The 26,255-nt window shown below is 55.3% G+C and overlaps 1 protein-coding gene across 4 annotated transcripts in view; it reads left to right on the top strand.

Annotated features, from left to right (window-relative positions):
* Positions 1-26,255, top strand: part of NACC2 (NACC family member 2) — a 73,180-nt gene that overhangs the window by 18,445 nt on the left and 28,480 nt on the right. For 2 of the 4 annotated variants that reach the window (XM_033415306.2, XM_033415307.2), the window contains exon 2: positions 21,739-22,687. In XM_033415306.2, the coding sequence (XP_033271197.1) occupies positions 21,802-22,687 (886 nt within the window). In that variant the 5' untranslated portion in view covers positions 21,739-21,801. Of the gene's footprint in view, positions 1-20,234; positions 20,378-21,738; positions 22,688-26,255 lie in introns of those variants that run through there. The other 2 variants (XM_004284989.3, XM_033415308.2) reach the window with 2 other exon arrangements.

Here is a 26,255-nt window from a genome sequence, read left to right as displayed (position 1 = left end):
GGGTATAATTGCTTTACAATGGTGTGTTACTTTCTGCTTTATAACAAAGTGAATCAGGTATACATATACATATGTTCCCATATCTCTTCCCTTGCTTTTTTTTTTTAACTTTGTATTTTGAGATAATTATAGATTCACGTGCTGCTGTGAATAGTACAGAATGGATGGATAAACAGAAGTGGTCCATCCCTGTGATGGAGTATTGTTTGACCATAGAAAGGAGTGAAGTACCCTTGAAATGGGTGAATTTTATAGTGTATGAGTTATATCTTATTACAGCTGCTATTAAGAAAGATAATACTGAGAGATGCAGTGGACCCTTTGCAGGAAGCCCCTGGGGCTGCCCTTTCGTAGCCCCCCACCTCCTCTCTCCCGCCCCTCTGACAGTCAGTAACTGCCCGGGTCTCTGTTTCTGGAAGCGGTCCTTCTCCCCTACGCTTGCCAGCGTTTGGTGCGTTGTTGTTTTTCGTTTCAGCCATTCTGATAGGTCTGTAGTGCGTCTGTTTGTAGTAATTTGCATTTCCTAGATGGCTAAAGGTGGTGGACATCTTTCATGTGCTAATTTGTCATCTGTGTGTCCTCTTTCATGAGAAGTGTCTATGACTTTAGCCAGTTGTCTCTGTTTTTTCCAGCACATGTGTATGTATATCATTTATTTTAAAAACTGGGTTCTGAGCATACATTCGGTTTTACAGTTTGGTGTCTTCAGTTAACATGCTGCAAATTCTTTTCATGTTATCAACATTCTCCTGTGATTTTTCTTTAATTGAAGTGTAGTTGATTTATGATATGTTAGTTTCTGGTGTACAGCAAAGTGAGATATATATATATATATATATATAAAATTTTCCATCATGGCTTATTACAAGATACTATAATACTCTTTTTCGTATTCTTTTCCATTATGGTTTATTACAAGATACTGAATATAGTTCCCTGTGCTACATAGTAGAATCTTGTTGTTTATCTATTTTATATATAGTAGTTTGTATCTGCTAATCCCGAACTCCTAATTTACCCATCCCTACCCACTTTCTCCTTTGGTAACCATAAATTTGTTTTCTATGTCTGTGAGTCTATTTCTGTTTTGTAAATAAGTTTATTTGTATCACATTTTAGATTCCACATATAAGTGTTATCATATGGTATTTGTCTTTGTCTGACTTACTTCACTTAGTGTGATAATTTCTAGATCCATCCATGTTGCTGCAAATGAAGAATTATTTCATTCTTTTTTTATGGCTGAGTAATATTCCATTGTATAGATGTACCACATCTTCTTTATCCATTCATCTGTCAATGGACACTTAGGTTGCTTCCATGTCTTGGCTATTGGGAATAGTGCTGCTGTGAACATTGGGTGCATGTATATCTTTTTGAATTATAGTTTTGTCTGGGTATATTGCCCAGGAGTGGGATTGCTGGGTCGTATGGCAACTCTATTTTTAGTTTTTTAAGAAACTTCCCTACTGTTCTCCACAGTGGTTGCACCAATTTATATTCCCACCAACAGTGTAGGAGGGTTCCCTTCTCTCCACACCCTCTCCAGCATTTATTATTTGTAGACTTTTTAACAATGGCCATTCTGACCAGTGAGAGGTGATACCTCATGGTAGTTTTGATTTGCATTGCTCTCATAATTAGTGATGTTGAGCCTCTTTTCATGTGCCTATTGGCCATCTGTATATCTTCTTTGGAGAAATGTCTATGTAGGTCTTCTGCCTACTTTTTGATTGTTTTTTTTGTTACTGAGTTATATGAGCTGTTTATGTATTTTGGAAATTAATCCCCTGTAGGTCGCATTGTTGGCACACATTTTCTCCCATTCTGTAGGTTGTCTTTTCATTTTTTTTAATGGTTTCCTTTGCTGTGCAAAAGCTTATAAATTTGATTAGGTCCCATTACTTATTTTTCCTTTTTTTGGGAGACTGACCTAAAAAAATATTGCTATGATTTATGTCGGAGAATTTTTTGCCTATGTCCTCTTTTAGGAGTTTTATGGTATCGTGTCTTATATTTAAGGCTTTAAGCCATTTTGAGTTGTGTGTGTGTGTGTGTGTGTGTGTGTGTATGGTGTGAGGGAGTGTTCTAAGTTCATTGATTTACATGCAGCTGTCCAGCTTTTCCAGTGCCACTTGCTGAAGAGACTGTCTTTTCTCTAATGTATATTCTTGCTTCCTTTGTTGAAGATTAATTGACTGTAGGTGTATGGGTTTATTTTTGGGCTCTCTATTCTGTTCCACTGATCCATATGTCTGTTTTTTGTGCCAACACCTTACTGTAGCTTTGTAGTATTGTCTGCAGTCTGGGAGGGTTACGCCTCCAGCTTTGTTCTTTTCCCTAAGGATTGCTTTGGCAATTCTGGGTCGTTTATGGTTCCATATAGATTTTAGGATTATTTGTTCTAGTTCTGTGAAAAATGTCACGTCATGGGTAATTTGTTAGGGATTGCATTGAATCTGTATATTGCTTTGGGTAGTAAGGCTATTTTAACAATATTAATTCTTCCAATCCAAGAGCATGGGATATCTTTCCATTTCTTTGAATCATCTTCAGTTTCCTCTGTTTTATAGTTCTCGGCATATAAGTCTTTCAGGTTTATTCTTAAGTATATTATTTTTTTGATGCGATTTTCAAAGGGATTGTTTTTTTATTTTCCCTTTCTGATATTTCATTTTCACTGTAAAGAAATGCAACAGATTTTTGTAGGTTAATCTTGTATCCTGCTACCTTGCTGAATTTGTTGATCAGTTCTGGTAGTTTTTGTGTGGAGTCTTTAGGGTTATCTATATATAGTATCATGTCATCTGCATACAGTTTTACCTCTTTCCTTCCAATTTGGATGCCTTTCATTTCTTTTTCTTGTCTGATTGCTGTGGCTAAGACTTCCAATACTATGTTGAATAGAATTGGTTAGAGTGGGCATCCTTGTCTTGTTCCAGATTGTTTTTTTTTTTTTTTTTTTAACATTATTGCACTGTGGGGGGGGGTTCCAAGCAGAGGTTTTAAATTTGGATAAAGTCATCAAGTTTTTCAGTTTTTCCTTATGGAAGAATTCTTTGCATAGTCCTAGATCCCCAAAGTATTCTCCTATACTTTCTTCTAGTTTTAAGTTGTACGTTTAGGTTCTGATCCATTCTGGGTTAATTTTTGTATCAGCATGAAGTTTAGTTTGAGGGTCACTTTTTTTGCCTCTGGACGTGCCGTTGCTCCACTACGACTTGCTGAAAAGGCAATCCTCCACTGATTGCTCTGCATCTTTGTAAAGCATCAGTTAGGCATATTTGTGGGTCTGTTTTAAGGTTATCTATTCTGTTCATTAGCCGTCTGTCTATCCCCATACAGTCTTTTTTTTTTTTTAATTACCATTTCTTATTTATTTATTTATTTATGGCTGTATTGGGTCTGTGTTGCTGTGCACAGGCTTTCTCTAGTTGCGGCAAGTGGGGGCTACTCTTCGTTGCAGTGCACGGGCTTCTCATTGCGGTGGCTTCTCTTGTTGCGGAGCACAGGCTCTAGGTGCGCGGGCTCAGTAGTTGTGGCTCGCAGGCTCTAGAGCATAAGCTCAGTAGTTGTGGCGCACGGGCTTAGCTGCTCCACGGCATGTGGGATCTTCCTGGACCAGGGCTCGAGCCCGTGTCCCCTGCATTGGCAGGCGGACACTTAACCACTGCACCACCAGGGAAGTCCCCCCCTACAGTCTTGATTACTGTAACTATATAGTAAGTCTTGAAATCAGGTAGACTGATTCCTCCCACGTAATTCTTTTCCAAAATGGTCTTAATTATTCTAGTTTTGTTGCCCTGCTATATAAATTTTAGAATAATCTTGTCTGTGGTTACAAAAAAATCTTGCTGGAATTTTGAAAGGAATTGTGTTAAACCTGTGTATCAATTTGGGGAGAATTGACATCTTTACTGTGTTGAGTCTTTCAATCCATGAACATGGTATGTCTCTCCATTTAGTTAGACCTAGATTTCTTTCAATTTGTAGTTTTCAGCATTTAAGTCCTGTGCGTGTTTTGTTAGATTTACATGTAGGTATATTTTTTTTGAGTGATTGTAGATGGTATTGTATTCTTAATTTTAGTAATTGCTAGTACATAGAAATACAGTTTATCTTATATCCTGTGACGTTGTCTACGAAGACAACCCTGTCACCTGCAAACGGGGACAGCTTTATTCTTCCTTCCAATCTGTGTGCATTTTCTTGCCTGTTACATCGTGTTGAGTACGAGTGGTGAGCAGACATCCTTGCTGTGTTCCCCATCTTGAGGAGAAAGTGTTAACTGTAAGATTTTTGTAGATGCTCTATATCAAGTTGAGGAAATTCTCTGAGAGTTTTTATCATGGATGGATGTTGAATATTGTCAAATCCTTCTTACGCATTGAATGATATTTTCATGTGGTTTCACTGATTTTCAGATATTGTACCAGCTTGCATCCCTGGAATAAATCCCACTTGGTCATGGTATATAATTCCTTTTAAATGTTGTTAAAATCTGTTTGTTAATATTTTGTTGAGGATTTTTGCATCTATATCACGAAGGACCCCTGGTCTGTAGTTTTCTTTCTTTGTATCATCTTTGGTTTTGGTATTGGGATAAATCGTAAAATGAATTGGAAAGTGTTTCTTTCTCTTCTGTTTTCTGGAAAAGATTGTATATATGTGGTGCTAATTTTCCTTTAAATGTTTGGTAGCGTTCTCCAGGGAAACCATCTGTGCTTAGAGATTTCTTTTTTGAGAATTTTGAAACTAAAAATTCAATTTTTAAAATAGTTATAAGACTATTTGAATGCTCTGTTCATTGTGGTAGTCCCCTCCTCCCTTAGGAATTGGTTCATTTAATTTAGATTGTCAAGTTTATGTGTTAAAGTTGTTCCTATTATTGCCTTATTATTCTTTTGACATCTGCAGGGTCTGTAGTGATACCCCCAATACCTTTCTGATATTGGTAATTAGTCTTTTTTCTCTTTTTTCTTTGTCACTCTTGCTAGAGGCTTGTCAGTTTGATTGATCTCAGAGAACCACATGTACTTAGTGCTGTAAATTCTCCTCACAGCTCTTAAGTGGTGTCCCACAAGTTTTGATATATTGCATTTTCATTTTCTTTTAATCCGATTTCCTTGAGACTTCCTCTCTGACACATGGATGAGTTAGAGGAATGTTGCTTGTTTCCAAGTGTTTGGAGAGTTCCCTCTTACTTTTCTGTTATTAATTTCCAGTTTGATTGCGCTGTGGTTGGAGAACACGTTCTGTATGATTTCGGTTCTTTTAAATTTCTTGAAGTTTGTTTCCTGGCCCAGGATCTTGGTGTAAGTTTCATAGGCACTTGGAAAGAATGTGTATTCTGCTATTTTGTGGTGGATGGTTCTGTAAATGTCTTTTGGATCCTGTTAGCTGATGTTTAGTTCTCTGTATCTTTGTTGATTAACTTTCTAGTTCTTTCAGTTGTTCAAGAGAGGGTTTTGAAGTCCCCAACTCTCTTTTCTCTTTCTACTGGTTTGTGCTTCATATATTTTGCTGTTCTGTTGTCTGGTACATACAGAAGATTGCTATGTCTTCTTGGTGATTGACCCCTTGACCATTGTGAAATGTCCCTCTCTGTCTCTGATAATTTTCTTTGCTCTGAAATCTGCTTTATTTGATATTCATATAGAAACCCTTGTTTTCTTTTAAGTTTGCATGATTTATCTTTTTCTATCCTTTTTTAATTTTTCAAAGTTTTATTAAATATAGTTGATTTAAATCAAGTTAGTTCCAGGTGTACAGCAAAGTGTATAGTTTCAGGTGTACAGCAAAGTGATTCAGCCATATATATATGTATATATATATTTTTAGCTTGCCTTTACCATTATGTTTGAAGTGAGTTTCTTGTTGACAGCGTATAATTGAGTCTTTAAAAAAAAGTCTATTCTGCCAATCTCTGTCTTTTAATTGGTCCATTTAGGCCATTTACATTTAATGGAATTATTGATATGTCAGGGCTTAAATCTGCCATTTTATTTTATTATTTTTTTTGTTGCGGTAGGCGGGCCTCTCACTGCTGGGGCCCCTCCCGCTGCGGAGCACAGGCTCCGGACGCGCAGGCGCAGCGGCCACGGCTCAGGGGCCCGCCGCTCCGCGGCACGCGGGATCCTCCGGGACCGGGGCGCGAACCCGCGTCCCCTGCGTGGGCGGGCGGGCTCCCCGCCACCGGGGAGGCCCGTTTTATTTTCTGACTCTGTTTTTTCTTCTTGATTGTTTCTCTGGTTTTCTTCCTTGCCTTCCTGTGGGTCACTTGAACATTTTAAAAAATTTTATTTTCATGTATCTATTTTGTTTTTAAGAAGGGTACAAGTCCTCCTTTTTTTAAAAAAATTTATTTTATTTATTTTTGGCTGCGTTGGGTCTTCACTGCAGCGCGCGGGCTCTCCCTAGTTGCGGCGAGCAGGGGCTACTCTTCGTTGTGGTGCGCGGGCTTCTCATTGCGGTGGCTTCCCTTGCTGCGGAGCACGGGCTCTAGACGTGCAGGCTTCAGTAGTTGTGGCCTGTGGGCTGTAGAGCGCAGGCTCAGTAGTCGTGGCGCACGGGTTTAGTTCCTCTGCGGTATGTGGGATCTTCCTGGACCAGGGCTCGAACCTGGGTCCCCTGCATTGGCAGGCGGATTCTTAACCACTGTGCCACCAGGGAGGCCCTGTGTCTGTGTTTTTTATTTTATTATTATTATTTTTAAACATCTTTATTGGAGTATAGCTTTACAATGGTGTGTTAGTTTCTGCTTTATAACAATGTGAACCAGCTATATATAGATACACGTATCCCCATATCTCCTCTCTCTTGTGTCTCCTTCCCACCCTCCCTATCCCACCCCTCTAGATGGTCAAAAAGCCACGAGTGTGTTTTTTAAAAGTAACAGCTCTATTGAGCTATACTTCCATACCATATAATTTACCCATACAGTGTACGAGTCAGTAGTTTTTAGTCTGTTCAGAGTTGTGTAACCATCACTACAATCAGTTTTAGAACACTTTCATCACTCTGAAAGAAACCCCCTGGCTTTCATCAGTCACTCTCATTTCCTCCATCCCTCCCTGACTTCACTACTCCTAGTTTTAGGCAATCACTGGTCAACTTTATGTCTCCATAAACCATTCTGGGCGTTTCCTATAAGTGGAATCATACAACATGTAGCCTTTTGTGTCTGGCTTTTTCCACTTAGCATCATGTTTTTGAGGTTCACCCATGTGGTAGCATGACAGTACTTCATTCTTTTTCAGGGCTAAACAATATTTCATCATATGGATAGACCACATTTTGCTTATCCATTCTTCCATTGATGGACATTTGGGTTGTTTCCACTTTTTGGCTGTTATGAGTGATGGTGCTGTGAGCATTCAGACACAAGTTTTTGCGTGAGTATATGTATTCACTTCTCCTGGGTAGATACCTAGGAGTGGAATTGCTGGGTCATGTAATAACTCTGTGTTTAACCGTTTGAAGAGTTGGCAGACTGTTTTCCAAAAAGGGCTACACCGTTTTACAATCCCACCAGATCTTCACCTGCATTTTTAATGTGTTTTTTATTATAGCCATTCTAGTGAGTGTAAAATGCTATTTCATCGTGGTTTTAATTTGCATTTCCCTAATGGCTAACGATGTTCAGTATCTTTTCATATGCATATTGGACATTTATGTATTTTCTTTGGAGAAATGTCTCTTACTCATTTTAAAATTGGGTTATTTGTCTTACTGTTGAGTTTGTCAGAGTTTTTTTAATATATTCTGCATACAAGTCTGTGGTCAGAAATATGATTTACAGATATTCCTTCCCATTTTTTGTTTTTTCACTTTCTTTGTGGTATTCTTTTTTTTTTTTTTTTTTTTTTTTTTGCGGTACGCGGGCCTCTCACTGCTGTGGCCTCTCCCACTGCGGAGCACAGGCTCCGGACGCGCAGGCCCAGTGGCCATGGCTCACGGGCCCAGCCACTCCGCAGCATGTGGGATCCTCCCGGACCGGGGCAAAAAACCCGTGTCCCCTGCATCGGCAGGCGGACTCTCAACCACTGCACCACCAGGGAAGCCCTCTTTGTTGTATTCTTTGAACCACAAAAGTGTTTAATTTTTGTGAATTCTAATTTATCTTTTTTTTTTTTCTTGTGCTTTTGGTGTTTAAGAATCTACTGCCTAGTCTAAGGTCACAAAGATTTAGTGTTTTACAGTTTTAGCTCTTAACATTGAGGTCTTTGATTCACTTTAAGTTCTGTGTATGGTGTGAGGTAACAGTCCAGCTTCATTCTTTAACATGTGAATATCCAGTTGTCCCAGCACCATATATTGAAACACAGTTTTTCCCCCACTGGATGGTCTTGGCACCCTTGTTGACCATAGATACATGGATTTATTTCTAGACTCTCAATTCTGTTCCATTGATCTATATGTCTATCCTCATACCAATACCACACTGTCTTAATTACTGTAGCTTTGTAGTAAGTTTTAAAATTGGGAGGTACTAGTGTTCTAACTTTGTTCTTCCTTTGCAGTATTGTTTTGGCTATTCTGGGTCCCTTGCATTTCCATATGAATTTTAGAACTGGCTTGTCAATTTCTACAAAGATGTCAGCTGGGATTTTGATTAGGTTTGCATTTGTTCTGTAGATCAATTTGGGGAGTATTTCCATCTTAGCAATATTAGATCTAATCCATGAACATGGATGCCTTTCTATTTATTTAGATCTTTAGTTTCTTTCAACAAAGTTTTGTAGTTTTCAAAGTATAAGTTTTACACCACTTTTGTTCAATTTATTCTTAGGTATTGTATGCTTTTTGTGGTCATTATAAATGGAATTTCTTATTGAATTTCATTTTCAGATTGTTCATTGTAAGTGTGTAGAAATACATTTGATTTTTGTCTATTGATCTTATATCCTGCAACCTTGCTGAACTTGTTTCTTAGTTCTAATAGTCTTTGGGTTGATTCCTTAGAACTTTCTTCGTACAAGATCATGTCATCTGTGAATCGAGATAGTTTTTCTTTTTCTTTTCCAACTATATGTCTTTTATTTTATTGTCTTGCCTAATTTCCCTCACTCAAACGTAGAACTTGTACCATGTTGACCTCCTTGCCTTGTCTTTGAGGTTAGTGGGACAGCATCCTGTCTTTCACCATGGGCTATGGTGTTACTTGTGGGTTTTCCACACATGTCCTTCATCAGATTGAGGAAGTTCCCCCCATTCCTAGCCGGTTGAGTATTTTTGAGGTGCTGAGTGTTTTTATGTGTTATTTACGTGCTGTGCATTTTTAGATGAAAGACGTTAGAATCGTCCGACAGAGGTTTTTTTGGTCTTGTTTTGTTTGTTTTTGTATTGTTGTTTTGTTGTTTATCTGACAGGTTTTAAAGCAACACTGCAGTATTCCATAGTCACAATTAACTTTGACGTCAGCTTGTCAGAATTCTTCAATATAGTTGACTTTATACTTTTATAGTTTCCATGGCCTTGAGCATCATGGAAAAGAGATGCTAGCTTCTCTGGTTGAAACAGTATATGGAGTTTAGGAAATTCAGATTAACTCCTTTCCTCATGAGAAAACACATCTGGATCTTGAAAATAAAATATGTGTCGGATTTACAAATCAGGGAAAAGACGTTGTGTTGTCTTTTTAACCCATTATCAAAGCAGTCTGATTTGCCCAGGATTCCCCTGACTGCAGGCATTTGGGGTATTACATGGAAGTGCTTTTTGGTCTAGTGGTTTCTCTGAAAAGGGTCCCCTCCCCTTCACATGCTAGGTCATTTAAAATATTAGAAGTTACGTCGATGTTCCGGGAATTCTGAAAATATTCGCTTATAAAGCTGCTCGTCTCTTAGCCCGCGAGGACGCAGCTCTTCAGAGTCTGTAATTCATGGAATCTCTTCAGAGGGAAGAAAAAACTCCACCCTCAATGTGAAGGTAGGGCTTCCCTCGAGTCTGGACACGGGGAACCCTCCGCTTCAGCCATGGGTCAGAAATAAACACGGAAAATGTCTCTTCTCCCTGTCTCCGAGAGATGTTTTCCTTTGCAGGGGACGTGAGCTATTTCCTTGATTGACAGATAGACAAATAGATGACCGGTGGGGATAGACAGGACCCCGTCACCCTCCCTACAGAGTCTCCCCACTCGCTGCCACCTCCTTGGGGTGCTCTGGACAGCGTGGCTGAGACCAGCCTAGTGGTCCCGGTAACTGCCCATCCCTGGTCCTCACCGCAGAAAAGGGACGTGGCCCAAACCACACGTTAGGATACAGGTGGACTGACAGACTGCCACCAACCAGCTCGGACTGTTCCTGCAGGCAAGTCCACCTGGGTACCTGTCAGGTATAGTTGTTTAAAGGTTGTAAACAGGACCCTCGTACAGATACAGAGAGAGTGCATGTCAGAGCTGTGTCTACGTCGACGTGAAGGAAGCGGCAGAGTGGGCCCCCTGGGGAGGGGGGGGGATGTCCTGGACCTGCCAGGCCCGACCCTAAACTGGCTGATGTCCTGCAGGGCAGAACCCGTAACCTTTGGGGGCGTCTCTTCCATGGAGAGATATCTTTGCATCTTTCCTGGACAAAAAAATGAATGAGTGTGCACGTCACGGGACAGAGCCTGGGTGGAGCACGGGCAGAAGAGTGGTCCGCGTCCTTGGATAATCCCCTGGGCAGCCCCTGTGATGGTGAAGGGTCGAGCAGTCGATATTTTGCTTAATTTCCAAGTTTCTAATAATCTGTGAACCGTCGCCCACCCACCCGGAACTGACATTTGAATGTCCCGTGAGCTTGCCCCCCACCCGGCTGCCTGCCCGTCACGGGGCAGGTAGAGCCGCTCTGTCCGGCCTTTCCCGACCTGGTGGCGTCGGGGCCAGGGGCTGGGGTGGTGTTGCTGGAGCAGGTGCTGCAGGGGCTCTGCCCTTCTTTCTGCCACCAGCCTCTCTTGCAGGCTGGGCTCCCAGGTGACGCCTCCACGGCCAGGTCCCCGTGAGGACCAGCCTCGTGCTCTGTAGAGCGGGGGAAGCATCTGAGTGAGGCGAGTTCCCAGTACTCAGCGGTGTCGGTCGCAGGGCCCTCGCTGTGGTCCCAGTGGCTGGGGGTACCCGTGACCCACTTCAGTGTGCCTGGCGTGTCGGGAGCACCGCCCACCCCACCAGGCAGCAGGAGACCACCCAGCGTCTGGCGGGATATGAGTGTGTGGCTGCGGCTTCCTGCACCTCCAGGGCGGTCAGGGGAGCAGGCCTGGGGCAGAGCTGACCCACCTGGCATTGCTTCCTCTTCCCGAGCCCCTGAGGGGAGGGTCTGTTCCATCCTAGAATGTGGCGGGACCGGTGGGCCTTATCCCCACCCAGTGACAGCTTAGGATGAACCGCGTGACCTCCGGCCAAGGGATCAGGGACATCTCTCTCTCTCTCTCTCTCTCTCTCTCTCTCACACACACACAGATGCACACACGCACCTCCCCATCGTGGGCTCCCCTTCCACCCGTGCACACCCGCCGACACCCACAGCCTCTCAGGGCACCCGGTGTGTCTGGGGCTGGTGGGCTTCAAGATGCAGAGGGGGAGGTTCTGGTGAAGGGGTGGCTGGATGGCGGATACCTGGATACCTGGCAGGTGGAACGAGCAGGGGAGGGCTGGGGCGGACATGCCCGGGGCTCCTGAGGGTCTGCAGGGGCTTGGTGCCCACCCAGACGCGCCTTTGATGCTTTTTACCCAGGAGCGATCTGACTGTTTGTCCTCTGTCCTGATCACATCTTTGAGGCCTTGGCGAGCCTGTGAGCCTACAGGACGGCCCTTGACCTTGGAGGCCAGGAGGCCTGGGCCTGACCCTGGGGGACCACATGTGAGGCCTTTCAACCTCTCACCTCAGCCAACCAGCTTGTCCTGGGGGGCCTGGCCCTTCCCGGGGTGCCCACGGAGCCCCCACCCCCCGTTCCCTGGCAAACCCAGTTGGCTGGTTCCCTCCGTGGGCCTCGGTTTCTGGAGATCTGGGTCTCTGTAGCCCCCACCTCCTGGCTTGTCTTGGGAACCACGTGAAACATGGTGGGTGGGGGGGCGGAAGCGACAGAGCTGTGGCCGTGGCCAGGTGCTGGGAGGGAGGCCCCCGGTCCCCTGGTCCCCGCCTGGCGCCCCCCCTCCCCCAGCCTGCCCCACAGAGGAGCTGCCTCCACGGGAGGGGGAGAGGGGGGTCCTGCCCACAGCCTGGACGCGCCTCTAGGAGAGAACACGCCACCCAACATGCTGTCAGTAGCTGCCGGCGATCGGCATTCCCGCCGTCCAGTCGCGTGTTTGTATTCATGGTCTTTATTTCTCATATCGGTAGCTGCCTTTTATGGCCGTGCTGGCGGCCTCAGCCTGCACGCTGGACTTCCCTCCTCGCCCAGGACGTGTCCGTGTCGCAGGGGTGCTTCGGGGATATCTGGTTTTGTGGTTGAGATTCTCACGCTGGAGCACGAGGACAGTTATGTGCAGCTTTTATTTGGCCCCCAGGATTCTTACTGCATTATCTGTATTTCCTTTAATTTGTGGGATTTCTAGTAAATGGGATTAAAAATAGGTCTGGGCGTGATGCCAGGCAGATGTGGGCAGCAGGCATCTCTGCGTCTCTCTCTAAAGGCAGAGCGGGGTAACCCCCGTGTCACTCGGGCCTGTGTCTCCTGCGGGTCCCTCTGGGGGCCCCGCCTCTGCACCCCAGGACAGGCAGAGGTGCACCAGCCCAGGGGCCCTGACTCCAGGCTGCATTTGGGGGGGCTGGGGCCAGGGCTGGGCAGGGTATGTGCTGAGCGCTAGTGTTCGGGGCTGCCCGGGAACATGGGGGCCAGGGGTGCTGGGGTCTGTTTGAAGAAATGGAGACAGGCGTGTGCTCTGATGCAGGCCGGGTCACCTGTTGTTGGCTCTGCACCTCCTGGGCTCCCTGGGCAGCAGCTTTGCCCCCAGGTGCCCCCACTGCCCCAGCTGCGCCTCAGCCCCCAGGGACCCTGAGGTCTGGTGTCAGTGCCGCCCACCAGGGCCCCGGATGCCCCTCTGGTGCCCCCCGTGAGGGTTGGTGCTGTGTTGGGCTCTGAGTTGCCCGGAGCCTTCAGTTCTGTAGCCCCTACTCTGTGTCTCCCCACAGACAGGGGGACTGGACCCGAGTGCAGAGCCGAGGCCCACGCGGGCCTCTCCTGCCCGTGCAGGGCTGGAGCCCCCTCGGGGGTCAGGGGCCCACTGTCACGTCCAGTCCTGTCCCCACGCCCTTCAGGGGCCTGGCGCTCTGGCTGTGCCTCCTGCCTGCCAAATCCCATCCCCAGAGTCGGGCACTGCCTGGGGCTGGGGGCGCATCTGCTCTGATTCTCCTCTGCTGTGGACTCAGATCCCTCTGGAGAGCCGGTTAAATGTGGATACAGGGGAGCCCAGGAACTGGGCCCCTGGGTGGGGTGGGTGGCTGGGTGTCCCCCAGTGCGGAGGGTAAGGAGGCACGGTGGCAGGAGCCCCTCGGGAGAAGGTGGGACAGGCTGGCCGGCCCCAGGGGAGGAGCGGCGGGGTCCCTGAGGTGCCGCGGGCGTATCCCCTGCCCCCACTTGTCTCTTTCTTTAGGGCTGCGGGGGTGAGGCTGGCTAGGGAGTGGCCTGGGACACTGCCGCCCAGCTCCCGGCGGGGGGGACCCTGGGCCGGCGCCCACCGGCAACCACCTTGGCGTGAGCTTGGAGGTGGGAGCTGGTGTGCCGTGACCCGTCTCAGCCTATGTGCCCCCCCCACCCCAGCAGCTGATTTGGTATTTCTGTGTCGTCTGATTTACGTTAGATTTTTAAGCATAATTAGAAATGCAGGGAGCTTTGTGTCTCACCTCGACTATTTATGGCATGATATGCAGATGAGGAGAGCTATGAATATTAAAGACGTGAGTGTGTGCAGAGGCGCGGTCGCTAATGAGCTGGGTGACCGGCCGGGCCTGGCACGCGCGCCCCCTCCACCTGCCGCCCGGGACCTGGCCGCCTCGAGGACCCCCGTCAGCCCTCGGAGGGGACAGCAAGGTGCTGTAGGGCCGAGGGGGGCGAGTCTGGCTCCAGGGGCCCAGCTGCCTGGCGCGGGCAGCCCCTGCTCTCAGTGCCGGCCCCCCAGTGCCCCCAGCCTGGGTGCAGGGCGGGGGAGACCCAGCTTCAGCCTCCGAGGGAGGAGTAGGGTGGCGTCTGCAGGCATGGGTCTGCCTTTTTAAGTTACTAGACGATGCCCGAGGGGCACACTCTTCAAGCTTACGGTATTTGAGTTACAAACACGGGCGAGAGAGATTGTCGGCTCTGTTCAAAACACTGCTTACTTCTTCCCAAGCCTTCTGGAACCATTTGACGGCTAACCCGTGGACGTGGTGGGTGCACGGTGGGCGGGTGGGCTCATGGGGGCCGCTGCCCTCCCTCTGGGCCGGCCGCTCCTGTTTCTTTAGGTTCACGCCCTGTTTGTTTAGCTCCCGACCCCCTCTCCGCACGGAATATCTGAGCGGAGGGTCAGAGGCTGGCGTGGCGGTGGCAGGCAGTCAGGCCTGGTGGGCGGTGGCATGTTGGAAGGAGCCCCAGCTGCAGTTTCCCCCCTGCCCATGGGATGAGCTGGGCCACCCAGACCCCCAGGCTGGACCCTCTTCAGAGCCCACCGCATGGGCCACGTGCTGTGTGACGCAGGGCCCGCTGTCCCCTCTGGGAGGGCGTCCACCCAGCCCCCGCCCAGCCCCCGCGGTCCTGCGGCCAGTGGGGCTGATGGGGCCAGGCTGTGGGTGCGGCACCCAGGGCCCTGGGCCCTCGGGGGGCTGGAGGTGCTGTGTGGAGGGCCGGCAGGGAACTTAGGTGTATGCTCTGTCTCTGAGGACCAGCCCTGCATCTGTGGCTCCCTCCAGGGCGGCAGGGGACGGACTGATAAGCACATCTTTGAATTTGCAGATTCTCGCAGGCTGCCCTTCTCTGGTTGGGGAAAAAAAAAAAAAGCTTCTAGGCAAACATTTGTTAGTACAGTTAAAACCGGCTTTTATGCCTGATGCCGGTCCAGGCTGTGGTCTGGGTGGAGGCTGCCCAGGTGCCTGGCTGAACACCGGAGGCGTCTTGCCTCTGCCTGTCGGGCTGGGGCTCAGTGAGCTGGTGATGGGGGGGGGGGGCGGGGGTGTATTGGAGGTGTGGCCACAGCCCGGGACCGAGTGGCCCTGAGGTTTCGAAGGCCTGTGCGCCCCCTGCCCTGGGCACAGGGGACTCCAGGACAGCCAGGCGCAGAGGCTGAGGTGGAATTCTCACCTCTGCAGCAGAGTCCTGGAGGCCCGGGGCAAGTCCAGGCCTCAGCGTCCCTCTGCCCAGCAGGGTCAGTCCCCACCCTCTTGATGACCTCGGTTGCCCGGGATCATGGGTGTTGAAAGCAGGCAGCTGGGGAGGGTGGTGACTAGGTGCAGCCCAGGCCAGAGGCCTGGGCAGGAAGCTCATCCTCTGGGTACCTCAGCCTCCTGTTCTGCACCCACCTGGAGGGGGTGGGGCTGGGAGGCGAGCACACACGTCGGGACCGTGGGGAGGGGCTCCGAGCAGCTGAGACCCCACCCTGGAGCCCTGGTTCCCTGCCCAGGGCCTTCCATTAGCAGCCCGGCCCCCTGACAGCCCAGCCCTGCTTTGTGGTGTATTAAAAGTTTAATGCAAACCTGAGGCTCCAGCAGGCCGGTGCCTCGCCCAGCTTTCAGGGGGCCTGGCACGCCCGAGCCGAGCAGCCTTGCTTCAAACAGCCACCCGGACCTCCGAAGGGTCAACCCCCAGACGCTTCCCCCTTGCCCTTCGGAGGAGCAGAGCTCACGGCAGAGCCAGAGCATGAACGGGGGACTGCAGATGGGGGTGCCAGAGAGCCTGGTAACTGGAGCCTGCGCCGTAATCGGAAAGCAAGGCCGTCGCTCTGATGGCTGCTGTCCAAAGTGACACCCCGTCCCGCCCACGCTCTCCTGACAGCCTCCGCGGGGCAGCCTGGGCGGTATTCCTGATGCCCCGACGTGCCCACGTGTGTTCACGCTGACTCAGTAACCTGCCCACCTCCCCGCAGGACATGGCCCTGCCTAAAAGGCAGCTCCGGAGCGCCCTGCCTTTTAGGAGGTGGCCTTGCTGCCGGGCCGGCTTCTCCCGAGGTCCCGAGATGGCAGGGCTTGGCGGCCGGGCAGTGGGGCTGCCACGGTTATGGGCCCCCGGCTGGGGGCTAGGTGCTGCGGGTGAGAGGGGCTCCTTTCTCTGCTGCCGGAATGTTCCCTGGCGCACCTGCCCCCTTCTTCCCCTGCGGTGTGTGTTTAATGGCTGTGCGTTTGCCGAGGTCCAGTCCGCTTATTAGGTTGGTGAAATTAAATCCTGCAAAATAATTTAATTTAATTTAATTTAGTTTAATTTGTCTCGCCTCCTCTTCCCCCGCTGGTGGTGCTTCTGCAGAAATTAAACGCCGCGCCCCTGCGCGGCGCCGTGCCCCTGCCGTAGCAGGCCCCTGAGGATCTGGGGTGCGTGGGGAGGCTGGACTCTGACGCCCCCTGGCCCCTGTGTGCATGCGTGTCTGCAGCTCTGGGGGCTCATAGCCCCACATCCTTCTCTCGGCCACCTGTGGGTGCGTGGCCCGCCAGGGGCTGGGAGGCATCCTGGTGGACAGCCCATAATCCCAGCCGTTCCCAAGGGAGGGTCCACAGAGAAGAGACCCCCCCCATCCCCTTCTTCCTGAGGAGGTCTAGAGTCTGTGTGGAACGGGCCTCTCCCCTGAGGCTAGCACAGCTGCAGGGGCTGGACTCTGGCTTTGTTATGTCCCAAAGTGGGTTCCATTCTGAAGGGCATTATGAGGGGGAGGGTTCCGTGGTGCAGTGGCTTTGAGGACGGCCGGGATGAACAAAGATGGGATCTCGGACGTTCCTCCCGGCTCTTCAGGACCTTCCCTGAGTGGACGGCACAGGGGTCTTGCTGTGGAGGGAAACAGAAGAGGTGGTGCTGCTTGGGTAGCAGGGGTGGGGAAACAGAGGCACAGAGGGGGAAGGAGGTCGTGTGGGGCTGGGCAGGGAGGCCAGCTCAGGCCCCGGCCCCTCTCCTCTCCGGCCACCGCGCACGGATCGGCCCTCGGCACGTCCTGCTTTCACAGTCCTGGGTGTGTAAGTCAAGCCTTTATTTTATTCTTTTCTCCTAAAGTTCAGCTTTGTTCTCGCTCCGGCCGAGGCTTCTAAGAAAGCAACCTGAAACCAGCTCGTGCTGGGCTGTCCTGGGCTGGGCCGTGGGGCGGCGGCCTCACCCGCACAGGTGGCTTGAGGACACGGCAACAACAGGGCTGGTTGTCCCCATCCCCGGGGCCAGACGGCTCCGTCACCTTCCAGGGGGGGATGGTCCCCTCTCCGGGTGAACGGTCTGGCCGCAGCCCCGGGGGGCAGGCCCACGAAGCACGGACGGGGCCTAGGCGGGCGCCGGTCTCTAGCCGTGTGCGTCTCTAGCCGAGCGCTTTCCTAATAACATCGTCTGCCTCGACCCCGTGGTCACCATCGGAGGGCGAATGTGACCCCCCTCCCAGGCGGGCATCCCAGACGTGGAGTCCTCTGCTGGAGGCCATAGGACCCGCACTTGAGGTGGCTGACGCCGGGCCCGGCATGTGGGGTGGTACCCAGCGGAACCCAGGAGCCGCTCTCGGAAGGGTCGGCTCCGCAGACCTCGCTGGCCCCCGCTCTCAGTTCAGAACCTGGCTGCTCCCTGCCCAGCCCTGGGCAGTTGGGACCCTCTGGGGGCCGGTGCGCACTGCACCTTTGCAGCTTCCGCCCACCCCAGCCAGGCTTGCTCACCCCCTCCCCTCTCACGGCACGAGAGCCCCCAGCTGGCTCAGGAGGCCCCACCTCACTCTCTGGGAGGCTCCCGGTGGTGGGTGCGGGGGCCCCGTGGCGGCCCTCCCCACTGTGCTGTGTGTCCCTGGGCCGCACAGCCCCTCTCTTGCGGCCCTCCCTGGCTGTGCCCAGCATTGGGTGAAACGCCCGTCAGGCATCGGACAGACTCTCCCAGCCTCAGCAAGCTCCCGCGTGGCACCTGGGGGACTTCCCTGCGGAGCTGGCAATGAAACAGGGGCCTGAAGGTGGTCGCTCTCCTCCACCCAGGGAGGGCCTGGGTGCAGCACAGCAGGGGGGAGAGCTCGTGGAGGGCGGTGGAAGGCTGGGTGTCCTGCACCCAGGCCAGGGTTGGCCCCTGCCCTTCCCTACCCATCACGGGCCCCACTGTCCTTGGGCCTCTGAGTGTCCCTCTGTTTCTCCACACTGGCTCCATGTGTGCCCAGTCTGCCCCCCTTTGTGGCTGGGCAGGCACATGGGGCTGTGCCCGCACACGCACACCCCGCCCCCCGAGGCCCCAGTCCCTCATCTTGGAGCTAGTGGGCTTCTCCTGGGCCCCAGGAAAGGGGGACCACCAGGATGACACAGCCCAGTCTGGGGGGCCTGGCAAGGCTACCCAGTGGGGGTGAGGGGAGGTGTGCAGACCCGGGCGTCCACGTGGACCCGAGAGTGCGGTGCGTAAGGGCCCTCGGTCCGTCACCTGGTGGCCGAGGCCAAGCCCGGATGTGAAACCTGGTGGTGCTGAGATGATGGCCGCCCCACATGGGCCTCGAGCCGGAGGAAGGCCGGCCAAGCCCCGCTCTGTCTCCCCACACAGCCCCCGGGTCCCCAGAGCGCCGAGCGGGGACCATTTCCGTTAGCGCTCCGCGTGCAGGCCTGTGTTGCCGTCACCCCTCGAGTTGTCAGCAGCCCCGTGCAGGAGGCACCGAGCCGCCTCTGCTGGCCGCTGCTCGCTGGGCGGCTTCCCTACACCTGGACTTCTTCCCTCTCTCCATTCGCAGCATTTTATCTGGTCTCGGAAGCTGAGCCCACGGTGTGTGAATGGGGAGGCGCCAGATGGCTCTTTCTCTCTGGATGCCTCGGAAGGGACGGTGGGAGGGGTGCTGCCTGTAGCCCACCCCCCCGCCCCCGCCTTGCCCCAGCATCACCTGATGGTGATGACGCTGGGCGCTGCAGGAGACAGACCTTCCTTGGCCATCTCCACTCTCAACCTTGCCCCTTCTTGCAGGCTGCCACAGTTGGTGGCAAGCAGGGAAACTGAGGCTGGGCAGGCCAGTGGTTTGCCCCAGGGCCCACACTGTCCAGCAGGTGGGGGCTTGAGCCTAGAACGAGGTCCCACATCCTCTGCAGCCAAACAGGCAGTGCGCACAGCACGGCCGCCCCTGCCCAGGAGAGGTTCAGTAGACGGCGGGCACTGTGGACCCCGCACCAACGGCCCGGCCACACGGGTAACCTGGGGGCGGTGCCTTGGCTGCCCCCTCCCCGGGGCAGGTCCATCAAGGACCAGGGCGGGTCCTTCGGGGGCTCCTGGTTGCTGGCCACCACGGGCCTGGCCCCCGGTTGTAATCACAAAGTTGTACTTCTTTAAGAGAGCTGCCCCGGCTGGGGAGTGGGGGTACAGGGTCATTACCTGGGGTTTTGGGGCCGGACTAGCTGGGCCTGCCGCTCTGGGACCCCAAGAAGCGGGGAAGGCGGGCACTGGGGCCTGCAGGGTGCCGGGGGAAGGGGGGCTGGGTCTCTTCCTCCCTGGCCCCTTGCTCTCACCTCTTTCTGCCTCATTTTCTCATCTCCCTTCTTTTCCTCCCCTGCTCGCCCAGCTCCTGGCCTGTCTGCCCCGACCCCCTGGCCTCCCTGCCCCCCTCGCCGGCCCCCACCCGGCACCCCCCTGCCTGCACTGCAGGAGTTAGGCCGCTCTGCCAGCCCTGCAGACTGTTTGGCATAGTTTAAATGCTTTGACACTCGGGCTGTACTGGATGGCAGGGTGGTAGTTTACTGGGTAATTCATATGCAGAACCGCACTATACGTTTCCAGGCCGTCTCGGTTGCCGCGGCACCACGAGCGTCTCTCCGCGCACAGTACAGTATTGCTGCCATCTTTGTTTGCATTTGCAGTGAGTCATCAAAAGTCTGTCTTGTACCAACACCCGGAGCCGTGCATTCCTCTGGCACCAACACTCCACTGTTTTTAAAGCCGGGGCTGGGAGCTGGCATTACTTCGGCTCCCAAATCAAAGGCGGCTATTCATTCCCGAGAGCTGCCTGAATGTCCGTCTGCATCCGGCCTCTTCATTTAGATGCTGTGCGCTGCCCCGGAGAGCCGGGCTGGGTGCAGCTGAGCTGCGGCCCGGCCCAGCCGAGACTCTCTGTCCCCCTCCTCCCCCCACCCTCCTCCTCTTCCCCCCTCCCCCCTCCTCCCCCCGCAGCTCCTCTCGCCCTCCCCACCCCAAGGGCTCCCGCTCCGTTTGCTGCATTCCCGGAGCAGCTGGCGGCTGCGGGCGGCCGGTGTGCGGGCGAGCCTGCCCCTGCCAGGCTGAGCGGGCAGTGCCGGGGCCACGGCGGCAGCGGCCAAAGGTAGGTCTCCCCTGCCGCCGGTGCCACCGGCCAGGCCGGCAACTTCTCCGCAGCGGCGGCGCTGCGGGCCCTCCCCCCACCCCGAGCGGCCGCCCACCTGCTCAACTCCTGTCGGCGGCCGGGCCGGCGCTCCGCCCTCCTCTCGCCGGCCGCCCGGCGCCTCTGCGGCCGCCCGCACTTTCCTCCCGCGGGACCGAGCGGCCCTTTGTACGGGCGCCGGCTGCGCGGAGTTGGGCCGGCGCCTTCTCCGGCTCGTCCGTCCCGGCCCCGCTTCTCTGAGTCGGACACCAGCTCCACAGCGCGGGAGCCCCATCCCCAGACCCTGCGGGCCGGCAGCATCCCGACCACGGCCAATCCCTTGCTCGGCCCTCCCCTGTCTCCCCACGACCCCTTTAGTCACCTGGGCTGGGAGCGAGCCAGCAGGGATCGGCCGGCATCGGGAGCTGGGGGGCCGGGAGGGCGCGCAGGTGGGGCTGCGACAGGGTCCCAATTCCTGGGCTGGCAGCCGGGTCCCCGAGGCAGCTCGGGCTGGGGGAGCCGGGCGCGGCTCGGAGCACCGCTGGCCCGAGGGCGAGCAGAGGTGGCGGAGAGGCTGAGTTCTCCCAGCTTCAGCTCACTTCCCTGGGCAACCACTCCTGCCCGCCTCTCCCGAGGGCCGAAGGGGCGGCTTCTCAGCTGGCGGGGCAGAATGCCCCCCCTGGCGGGCCCTCTGCACGGCTGCTCTAGGGAAAAGCAAACCGAAAGCAAAGCCTCCGAGAAACCGCCCGCCGCGAGACCCCCGCCACACACACCGCGGTGCTCTGCCTCTCGCTCCGGGTTCGGGTCCCTCCCAGGGGACAGGCGGCAAGGGGCTTCTTTGCTGCTAACTTTTTCCTGGGAGAAGAGTTATGCAGACGCGGGCCTGCCGCCCTCGCCCCTCCAGTGCTGTGGGTGGACCGCCCCGTCCCGTCCTCCCGTCCTCCCGTCCTCCCGTCTGTCCGCCGCCTGCAGGCCTGTTCTCGTCTTCTGCCAGGACGGGGTGTCTCTCGGCCCCGAGGGCTTACACGCTCTGCTGGGTGGACTCTGGGAGCGTCCCGGGGTGGGGGTGTGGGGGGCCCCCACACCCCCACCCCGGCTGGAAACCCAGCTGGGGCTTTTAGTATCCTGGGCGGCACTGAGGGCCCTGCCAGGGTCCCACCATCGGCCGGGTCTGCGGCGAGACCTGGTCTGGCTCGTGGCGGCTGGAGGGTCTGGGGGTGCCCCGCAGGGGGGCCTGGGCACTGTGGCAGAGCAGGGTGGTGCGGGGCCCGGCCCTGCCAGTGGGCCGCTGGACGTCCGGAGCCCGACCCTGACCGCGGCGCCCCGCGCCCTCTCTCCCGCAGATGCGCCCCGCTCGGCCGCTCCCGCACTGAGAGTCTGAGGCCCGCCCGCCGCCCCCGCCCGCCATGTCGCAGATGCTGCACATCGAGATCCCCAACTTCGGGAACACCGTGCTCGGCTGCCTCAACGAGCAGCGTCTGCTGGGCCTCTACTGCGATGTGTCCATTGTGGTCAAGGGCCAGGCCTTCAAGGCCCATCGGGCCGTCCTGGCCGCCAGCAGCCTCTACTTCCGCGACCTGTTCAGCGGCAACAGCAAGAGCGCCTTCGAGCTGCCGGGCACCGTGCCGCCCGCCTGCTTCCAGCAGATCCTGTCCTTCTGCTACACGGGCAGGCTGACCATGGCGGCCAGCGAGCAGCTCGTGGTCATGTACACGGCCGGCTTCCTGCAGATCCAGCACATCGTGGAGCGCGGCACGGACCTCATGTTCAAGGTGAGCTCGCCCCACTGCGACTCGCAGACCGCTATGATCGAGGACGCCAGCTCCGAGCCCCAGAGCCCCTGCAACCAGCTGCAGCCGGTCACCGCCGCGCCCCCCTACGTCGTGTCCCCCTCCGTGCCCATCCCGCTGCTGACCCGCGTCAAGCACGAAGCTGTGGAGCTGCCGCTGGCCGCGGGCCCAGGCCTGGCCCCCAAGCGCCTGCTGGAGACGGGGGCCCGGGACGGCGCGGCAGCGGCGACGGGCCCCGCGGTGGCGGCGGGCACGGCCCCCCTCAAGCTGCCCCGGGTCTCCTACTACGGGGTGCCCAGCCTGGCCACCCTCATCCCCAGCATCCAGCAGGCGCAGTACTCCCAGGGGGAGCGGACCAGCCCGGGGGCCAGCAGCCTGCCCACCACCGACAGCCCCACCTCTTACCACAACGAAGAGGATGACGAGGATGACGAGGCCTACGACACCATGGTGGAGGAGCAGTACGGCCACATGTACGTCAAGGCCGCGGGCAGCTACGCAGGTAATCCCCACCCGCCACCTCGGCCGCCTGCCTGCCGGCACGGGTGGACCTCCCGGCACCTCCTGTGTGGGACCGAGGCCAACCTGGCCTTACCCCGGGCCCCTCACAGCCTGGCAGGGAGATGGACACGTCCGGGGGCACTGTGCTGCAGGTGTACAGGGACAGCCCCCAGCCCAGACTGGACGAGCTGGCAGGAGCTGACACCCGAGGCAGGAGCAGGACCCAGGTCCGTCTTGCAGGGCCTTAGCTAGGGACTCTAAACTCATCCTGGGTGAGATGAGAGGCCACGGGAAAGTTCAGCCGCAGCGTAGCGTGTGGGACAGAGCCCCGGCTTTCACCGGACTGATGAAGAGACTGAGGGCCTCAGTGGACCAGGGACCTGCCTGAGGGCTCACAGGGCAGTGTGTGACCCAGACTCGTCACTCACCTGCTTGAGGCCTCAGCGTCCCTGTCGCTGAGGTGCCTGCCCCAGCAGGCCCATCTTCGCTGCCTTTGACCTCAGCCCTTTCCCCACCCATGTGCTCTTGCCTTCCCTCTGACTCAGGGAGGCCAGAGAGTCCCTTGGGCCCCTCCCAGTCGCGGCCGTCTCCCTGGGGCTAGCACCAGGTGGCCGGCCAGAGAGTGCCTCTTGAACTGAACGTGCTGCCCCCCAACTTATTCTGGGGGGAACTCCCGCATTTGGGATCTATAAGCCCAACACGCACTGATTTGCGATGCCTGGTGTTGCCTGTAAACTGCATCACAGTCGCCAGAGATGGTTCAGGATTTGCCGCATGAAGGGTCCCGTAGTTGAGGCCCCAGGTCAGGTGTCCTCTTGCCTTCTGTGTTCCCCGAAAACTGGCTGTGCGCCTGGGCCGGCTGCCTGTCCTGATTTGCACGCGGGGCCCGTATCCGGTGACTGGCCCGGATGCACGCTGCCAGTGGGAAGTGGCATCCCAGAGCTGGGGCCCCAAAGTGCAGTTTGGGGACTCTTTCTGCCCCTGAGACCCACCACGTCCTTGCGCCCCGATGGGGCCGACGCTGCCCCTCCTCTCCCTCCCCCTTCCACTCCTCCGCCTCCAGGCAGGCACTGGTCTGTCAGTCCTGGGGGGCAGGAGCGGAGGGAGCCTAGTACACTGGCCAGCTCGGGCCATTGGGACAGTCGATCCCCATGTGGCACTGGGCGGCTGGGTTTCGGTCTCTGGTCTGGCCAACGTGGGCCCTTCTCAGGGTCCCTCTCAGAGCTGCGGGGGAGGCACTGCCCTGGGCAGCTCCCCCCAGGGGCCCTGGGCCTTGGTTTTCCCAGGGCTCATGACTTTATTTGAATGTGTTTTGTCACATTTGTATGAATTGCGCAGGGTACTAGCACACAGACCACCTCCGTCTGGACTGGGTTTTTTCCTCTTAGTGGTAGCGGGGAGGGCTTGGTGTTCCTGACACCAAGAAACCCGCAAGCTCTGGTGTGGGTTAGGCCTGGCCGGGACCCCGGGAACCACCCGTGTGCAGTTTCCTCTGCCTGACCCCGCCATCTCCCTGACAGCCCCCAGGGGGTAGAAAGATCCGTTGGCACCCAGACTGGGCCAGAGGGAGCTGGGGTGGCTCCCAAGCCCCTCCCCCAGGAAAACAGGCTACACGGGCTCAGGGCAAACCCTGCAGGACCGCACCCCCCCCCCCCCCCAATGCCAGCAGCTGAGCAGGGCTCAATGGAGGGGTCAGGACAGAATCGGCTGAGGGCCCAGGGGCGGGGCTGCCCAGCGGTGGTCCCTGGTGGTGCAGTGCCGAACCAGGAGAGGACCCTAGTTCACGTGTCACCCCAGGGTCCTCCCCGTACGGCCCCCTTCCCGCCAGTGTGGCCTCGGGCCTTGGTGTGTACGAGACGGTGAGAGACACCACAGGTGTTGGAATTGCTAGGTGTGGGTGCAGGGCGGTAGCCCGTCTGAGGGCACCTGCCCCTCTGGCTGCATGAGCCTGGACCCCCTCCTCACCTGCACCCTTGGATTTTCCAAGGAGCCGAGGGAGGTGGCCGAGGACAGCTGGGGGTGTGGCTTGGGAGACCGAGCTGCCCCACTGCCTTGTCTGTGACGGGGCTTTCTCACCAGCCCCTCCCGCACTGAGACCAGCTGCTGGGTCCTACTGGGGCCGGGCACGGGTCAGCCAAGGCCTGTGAGCCCCTCATCCCACATCCCTGGGAGCGTCGGAGGTGGGACGGGGTGGAGGAAAGCTGCGAGACTGGGGGCGGTGGCCTGGGAGCCTGTCTCCAACAGGACTTGGGAGGCTCCGGTCTGGGTTTTCTCCTCCCTGAGCCCGTAAGTGGGGCAGGGAGGGGGTGTGTGATTTCTTGGTTAAAATCTAGGTTATCGGCAGTGACGTCGCTGGCATCACTGGGCACCTGGCACGCTGGGAAGAGGGTTGGGGGGAGGGTCCGTGGGGGCCGGGCAGGCAGAGAGGGGCCCGTCCCCAAAGGCTGGCTGCCCCTTGGGCGCTGGTTTCCCGTACCCCGGGCTCCCTCTGTGCTGGCCTGGCCTGGCCAGGGGGCATCCTCACACCCCGCGTGGGCAGCCGAATAGCCAGGTGCCCCGTGCCGGGGCCTGGACAGGGGTTGGGCAGGGCTCTCGAGCTGGTGGAATCCGGAACGTTCTATGGCGAACTGGCGCATAAGGGTTCTCAGGAGTCCCTTCTCCTTTCGGTTTCCCCACCTGCCAAGGGAGGGGGTGGCCTGAGTGACCCTCAGGGGTCTTCTCTCCGGCACACCGTGTGCAGGAAAGCGAAGGGCGCAGAGCCCTGCACTGGAGACCCCGTCCCCACCCTGATCCCCGTGAAGAGCTGTTAGCAGCTCCCATGTGATGGGCTTCTTGTTGGGAAATCGAGGAATTGAATGTTACAGATGAGTGGATGGGCTCTGGATCCCTCCCCCCAGCAGCCCCCGCGTGGTTTCCCGTTTCCGTGCTGTGTGTTCCTCCATTCTGTCCAAGTCCTGTGTCATCGTCCGTTCGTGGAGATGCCGTGGTTGATTTATCCACTTCCCTGTTGGAGGATATTGGGTGGTTCCTAACTGGTTAGGTTAGGAGAGGTGCCACTGGGAAGGCCCTAACCATGATGGGGCCGATCAGACCCACCCCACATCGCAGTGGGCTCAGCCCCCCACCCTGGGGCTCAGGGCAGCTCGCGCTTCAGCTCCGCAGGGCCCAGAGCCGGTGGGCATCTCTCTGCACATCAGCCTCTAGCCGGGAGTGGGGCAGGAGCCAGGGGTGGCCCCGTCAAGGCAGCGCGGGTCTGGGGGGCTTGGTTTTGGTTCCGGGGGTGGGCAGGGCACAGAGGGCACCCCCCCACCGTGAGGGGTCCGCTCCCATGGTCTCTACTTGTTCACTCTCTGTGGGCACACCTGTACCCACAGGCTGTGAGCAGTGGTGGCCAGGATGGGCGTAGTCCCTGCCCTTGCCTGCTGTGGACACAGAGAGACACCAGACTGGACCCTGACGTGGTGTGTCATCGTGGCGGGGGGCCACCGTCAGGGCAGGCTGCCCCGGGAGTGAGGCTGAGGGGTGCAGGGATGAGACGACAGAGGGCATGGAGGGGAGGTTCCCACAAC

The sequence above is a fragment of the Orcinus orca genome, chromosome 6 (assembly GCF_937001465.1).
Source record: "Orcinus orca chromosome 6, mOrcOrc1.1, whole genome shotgun sequence".
Taxonomy (NCBI): Eukaryota; Metazoa; Chordata; class Mammalia; order Artiodactyla; family Delphinidae; genus Orcinus; species Orcinus orca.
This window is presented reverse-complemented; position numbering and strand designations above follow the sequence as displayed.